The sequence below is a fragment of the Crinia signifera genome, chromosome 5, assembly GCF_055691185.1.
Source record: "Crinia signifera chromosome 5, ASM5569118v1, whole genome shotgun sequence".
Classification (NCBI taxonomy): Eukaryota; Metazoa; Chordata; class Amphibia; order Anura; family Myobatrachidae; genus Crinia; species Crinia signifera.
This window is the reverse complement of record NC_139221.1, coordinates 163,183,575-163,190,174: the sequence shown is the minus strand read 5'-3', so window position 1 is coordinate 163,190,174 and position 6,600 is coordinate 163,183,575. Positions and strand designations below refer to the sequence as shown.

The 6,600-nt window shown below is 40.6% G+C and overlaps 1 protein-coding gene across 2 annotated transcripts in view; it reads left to right on the top strand.

Moving 5' to 3' along the window:
• Positions 1-260: 260 nt before the first annotated feature.
• COBL (cordon-bleu WH2 repeat protein) overlaps positions 261-6,600 on the top strand; it is a 482,604-nt gene continuing 476,264 nt past the window's right edge. Inside the window, exons 1-2 of one of the 2 annotated variants that reach the window (XM_083188208.1) lie at positions 261-574; positions 1,680-1,815. In XM_083188208.1, coding sequence (XP_083044334.1) covers positions 1,787-1,815 — 29 coding nt within the window. In that variant the 5' untranslated portion in view covers positions 261-574; positions 1,680-1,786. Of the gene's footprint in view, positions 575-1,679; positions 1,820-6,600 lie in introns of those variants that run through there. The other variant, XM_083188209.1, reaches the window with a different exon arrangement.

The following is a 6,600-nucleotide window of genomic DNA, read 5'->3' as shown; positions in this document are numbered from 1 at the left end:
TTTGGTATTTAGAAACAGGCTACAGCATATGCTACATACACAATGACACATACTATAAACTGTGATGTGTGGAACTCCTGGCTCAGTAAGACATTAGTCTGTGAGGTCGCTATCACTTTCCCAGGCGTCTTCCTACTGTCCAGAATAGCACAGTGCCCCGGAGTCCGCGTGTAGCCGGCCCCGGCAGCTTGGACAGCGTTTGCAATTTGCATACAGTATGGTTACCGGCTCCAATGCAAAGCATGCAGCAGCCCGCAGATCCCTCCCATGACACCCTGCTAGCGGGCAACACACGGAGCTCAGCCTGGAGGGGAGGGCTTGGGAAAGTAAGCTGCTCTTACACAGGGCTGGCAGCTGCTGCCAAGGGGCGGGGGATGGGACACACAGTCCCTTGAGATTACAGGGAGACAACAGTACGAGTAGGGAGGGGGGACCCGGGCTGTTACCAGCACCCAACCACCACTGACTAGTCCCTGACCACTGACAGCTGAGGGGATTCCTGCTACTGACCCCCGGGAATCACCAGTAACTGCTTCCACCCCACAGTGCTGCTCTGTCTGTATCCTGCTCACAGGTAGGTGCCATGGGGCTCCATATCATGTACTGTGTGTGCAGGAAAAGTTAATACAGAGCACATCAGAAGCCTGTTGCTCATGTAGCCGCTGCTGGTGTGTTGTGTGTCCACTGGCTGTGCAAGGGGGTGTGTGTGTGTGTTGGGTGTCCTGTTACCATGTGCTTGTGTTGTCTCTGGCACCAGGGTTGCTGGGGGCAGGTAGTACTGTAGTCTCTCTTCTTGTGTGCTGCTGACTAGGATGGAGTTCTGCATGACAGCAGCTGTAGAAGTGATCAGAGGAAATATACAGTATACCATGCGTGGCTATAGTACATGTACAGAAAGTGGAATGAAAATAAAACAATAACGTAGTATTTATTACTGCAAAACGCTTCCCATATGAAATTCAAATATACATTTTTTATGCACCAGTGGACCATTGTTCTGTGTAATAGCAAAGCTTAGGATACAATATTTTAGACTTGACAAGAAAAAACTGAATGACTCTAAATTGCACACTGATATACTACTTGATTGATTAATTTATATTTTTTTTTATTGTATTCTTGTGACATAGACATCTAAAAATTATTGCATGTAAAGTCAAGAATGATAATACATGTTTAATAAAATAGTTTTTTTTTTTAAACATTGAGTTTTTGGGCAATAAGAAAATATGTTCTTATTGTCAAATCTTTAGGTGTATGGCCAGCTTAAGACTGCTTCGCTGATTCATTTAAGAAATAATGTGCTGCTACATTTGCTGTTATCTAAACTAGTTGTGACCATTGTCATACACTTCTCAGAAATGTCACATTTGTGGTACCCTTGGAAAGAATGACTGATATTATTAGAGTTTATATAAGCAGAGAGAGATCTTTATGTTATTATACACCTCCTTGTGTAGTATACCACCAATATATTATTTCAACTTCTTACTGTATATCAGTGATTGTTTCATACTGTTTCAGCTTCAGATATCAGATTGTTTCAATTGTCTACAGTATAGTAAACTATAATAAGTGATTAAGTTATTGCACAAAGACAGTTTTGCGTTATCATTATCCATTACATTCATCTTATGTAACATCTCTGATTTATAACAGTTCATTTGTCCTTTTCTTAGCTCAGGGATGAACTATCTGGTAACGGAGCAGACCAGTTGAAAAGAAAGGAATGTTATGGTGATTGTTTACGACAGAATTTAAGTAAAGGATTTTACTAGAAGTATCCATGGAAATCCCCCAGAAGCCACCTATTGGGTACGTAAGTACCTCATCAGTTATCACTGCAAATAACTATTATGCTCCAATGCTTGTGATTAATATAATTTGATATTAAACTCTGGATAACTATAAAATTAATGATACCATATTTTATTACTCTAGAGTTATAAATGGTGTTCTACATGAATCAAATACACTTTAGCAAAATATATATATTTTTAATATATTCTTATATTTCCAAAATAAGCTGAAATGTTTATTTAAAAGTGGTTACGTTATGGATGTTTATGTTTTAATTGACCATAAAATAAAAAAAAAAAAAAACAGATGTACGGTATATAATGTGTTCTAAATGAATGAAATTCTCAAGAAATCTTATATCCTCTATGTCTCTGTTCTAAAGTAGTTTTAGAATTAAATTCCGACATGGGGTAGGGGTTGGGCGTGGTAGTAGTTTTTATGTAAATGTTGTGGAATTACCATGTATTTTATTGCTGTTGTATCTGGTTGGATGCTAAACTGAATTTTGTCACCCTAATTGGGGTGATGACAATAAAGAGGTATCTAATCTATCTAATCTAATCTAATCTAAATACCAAAAGTGTAGAGAAATGTAAATTCAAATGTGGCTGCTGCAGCCATGCTATCGGATGCATTCAACTTGCCTATAACCCAGCACACATTGCCGGCTATGTTATTGGGACTGAATACAGATTATAGTCATAGAAGTAACAAGGAAGAGCTGTTCTTTGTGTGCCACAGTGGGTAAGGCTGAGGAACCCAAGGGGTCTTGCTAGTTGTGATCATGGTTTTTCTTTTATACTTAACCTTGAGGGTTATTCAGCATGGATCCCTAATAAGAGATTTTCCATTCTGGTCGATTATTAAAGGAATGAATAGCATTCGCAATGTTGCATGTACGCATATTGTGAATAAATATCCATACGTACAGCAGTTGCATTGTGGTTGCAGTTTTATTAACCGGAATCAAGCGTTTAGGGGTGAAAACATGGCATTTTCTGTGTGTTTTGTGAAAACGCAGGTGTGTCCAGACATTTTTCTGGTTGATGACCACAGCAATGACAACTTCCACCCTGGTTCTTTAGCAGGTTAGTGGAAGCCTTAGACTGGAGCCAATGGAATATTTGCAATGGGTGCTTATTCTAGAGTGGTGATTTTTTTGATCACAGGCAACAGCCTTTTCTCTAATTAGAGATCCCTGCTGAAATTCGCCCCTTGTCTAAAGTCTTGAGTCTGGATGTCATAAGGTTGTTGTTGTCATTTAAATCTGCTGAACTTGATGATACTTATTATAACCACTAATGCCCCATAAATATCACCAAAGATTGGCTCTTCTTAATGGCTCATTTATAACGTGGTCATGTGATGCGCTATTCTAATATGCATCTATTTATCTCTCCCATGCTTATCGAAATGTTTCTGGAAACGTACATGGTTCACTTAGTACCGCCTACTACTATACATGTAGGAACATTCCAGCATAATTAATGTTTTAAACTCAGAGTGTGTGGACGGACATGGAGGCTATCTTTACTATACTGTAAGTGGCACTCTTATGTTTGAACATCAAACATATGTATTAAGGAAAAATAAACACTGTTACCATTATAATATATGTTTGAATGACACAAAAAAACGCATCCAGACTAAATTTTGCATTACTCCCAATTGTCAAAACCTCCTAAACCCCCAAACTTTTTGAATTGCAAGTTGATTGATAGGAAGCCGGCGTTTGGGGGTGGTAACCACCCGTTTTCTGGGAGTGTCAGAACATTTTCGGGGAAGGTGTGTGACATCAGCTCTGGCCCTGATCAGCCAGTTTCTACCATACTGGACGAGTCGGTCCTGGGTTACGAATAGACTGAACACACTGGAAAAATCATTAGATGGTGATTGAGTTGCAAATGGATTAACAGCTAATCGCCGATCTGCAATATTTTCGCAAGCATTTCAAAGCCTTGGACAGGGTGGGTTTTTACTCTGGCAGGACGGTGAAGGGGGGTTGCCGGGCAGCTGGAACCCCATAATGTGCATTTGCCTGTATGTGCCTTTGAAGTTTTTTGCTGCTTTAAATAAATGTAAAAGAGCACATGATTCAATTTCTACTCCTTTATTGTAGAATATTTGATTTGTTTTGTACAGCTGTATTGATGACCTTCTAACATGCTTTTCTATAAGCATCGGTGTAATTGCTGCTTGAGCAAGTTATGCTTCAGTTTCAGTGGCCTCTGTTTGTTTTGAGCTGGTGAAATGTAGTGTGGCTGGTTTGGGCTTCTCAGTTCTAGAAATGGTTCTGCAACTCTGCAAAAGGGCCAACCCCCACACAGTTTTAGAAAAGCTAATATTGACTTGCTCCCAAAAACATTGCTATGGGGTACTGTGATTACATGTTATTCCTCTGGCTATCACGTTTTTTTGCTTGTGTGTTTTTTTTATAAATTCTATGTATAAAAAATACTTTTTATATGTAAAAATAATATGAAGTCTGTGGGTTAAAATTTGTTATAGAGATCATCATTTTTATTTCATGCACTGTGCTAGTCTTTTGGGACATGTGATAAATTTTTTAAACCCTTTTTACACCAAACTTTCCACACAGGTTCTTGCCAGATTAACTTGGGTCATGGCTTCATGTAGAAAGGTTAACCCAGGTCTAGTAACCCAGGAGTCCAACTTGGGTAGCTTGCAGGGTTGGTCCGAGGAAGTACAGTACACGGCTAGGTGGCAGAGTGAACAGGTAACCTGGGTCATCCGACTTGTGTCCCGTTCACAGCATCAAGAGAGCCACACTCACAATGCAAGGAGATGATGTCACCTCCAAGTGCCCACAATACACCCGTGTGCAGTGTGAATAGTGCCAACCTGGGAATAACACTGGATGATGCCACAGTGTGAAAGGGGTCTGTCCTGATTCTGACCTGGTTTGGAACGGAGTAATAAATCCCGGATCAGACCTGGTACTTTGGTGTAAACTGAGTATTATAACAATTATTTATTTATTTATTTACAGTTTCTTATATAGCGCAGCAGATTCCGTTGCGCTTTACAATAGTAGACAGTGATAAGACAAACTGGGCAACGGGGAAACACAAGGACAGGCACCAGTAATAGCATAGCAGTTACAAGTCCAGAAGGGAAGCTATATAATACATAAGTGCCTCGAAAGGTTAGGCATGTAGAACTTAAATATGATAGGCTTGCCTGAATTTTATTTCATTGCATATAGAATTGCTGTGTTATGGAACTGAAAACTCGTACAGTTATAAAGTGACAAAAAAAAAAGATTTTATTCTTGTTGATTTGAATGTTTGGTTTCTGTTTAGCTACTTCTCTCTCTAACGGGGATGCGGTTGATTGGTTGACAGTAATTAGGTTGACAGTCACTAGGTCGACATATGAAAAAGTTCGACATGGTTAAAAGGTTGATGCAAGCAATAGGTCAACATGGAAAATGTTGCCATGCATTTTTCATGTTTTTTTTTTTAAGGTGGTTTTACATACTTAGCTATCCATGTGGATATAGAACAGTGGTCAGGGAACAGGGGTAATGGAAGGTCGCTCTGCCGAGACACAGCTGGGCATGCCTATGAATCTATACGCATGTCCGGCTGTGTCTCGCCAGTGCGACCGTCCATTACCCCCAGGAATTTTATTTCATTGCATATAGAATCTATATATATATATATATATATATATATATACTATATGCATGCCTGGCTGTGGGTGTGGCAGTACTGTAGTATACAAGGACCTGACGAAGTGCAGTGCATCAGGCCATCTCAGCAGCGCGCAATCTGTACTGCCGCTGCGGTCCTTAGTTTCTTTGCCTGGTTATAGGCTCCTGTCTAGGTATACCTATATATGACTAGTCTAGGAAAAAAAAATTGCACAGACTGTCACTATATCATCTTGAAATACTGATACTAATAGTTGCCTGGACGTCATCTATTAGAATGAACTTAGGTCTACAGTCATTAGGTCAACCCCACTAGGTCGACTGGCAGGAAGGTTGACCTAATTTAAGGTCGACATGGGCAAAGGTCGACATGACTTAAGGTCGAATTTGCATAAAGGTCGACATGAGGAAGGTCGACTGGTCATAAGGTCGACATGGGGTTTTTCACTGTTTTTTGAGCCGACATGTGCCGGCAGGCGGTATTTCATGCCCTACCATCCACTAGGGTGTGGAGGAGGTTATTAAAGCTGTGGCGAGCGAAGCGAGTCACCGTGCCCGAAGCATTGCGAGCGAAGCGAGCAATGCGAGGGTCCGATTCTCATTGCCAACTGTGTCCATGTCGACTGTGTTGACATTCGGATCAAAAAACAGTGAAAAACCCATGTTGACCTTATGACCAGTCGACCTTCCTCATGTCGACCTTTATGCAAATTCGACATTAAGTCATGTCGACCTTGCCCCATGTCGACCTTAAATCAGGTCGACCTTCCTGCCAGTCGACCTAGTGGGGTCGACCTAATGACTGTAGACCTAAGTTCATTCTAATAGATGTACCGATTCCCCGCACACAGCCTGGCAGCCATTGATGATGATGATTACCATGTATTGCTGTTTGTGGTAAAAATGTTGTACTAGCTACAGCCAAACCTGTGTTCTCAGAGTTATGTTAGCTATTCACCAAGCTGTTCTCTATTAATTGACTATGATAGAGATTCCCAAACTGAGGTGCCTCAAGGCACAGATTGGTTGTTCATGACCAATTTGAATTATTCATGGTAAATGTAATAGGCAAAACCAGTGCTCAGGGGCAAACGCAGGATTTTCAGAAGGGGGTTTTCAGAGGT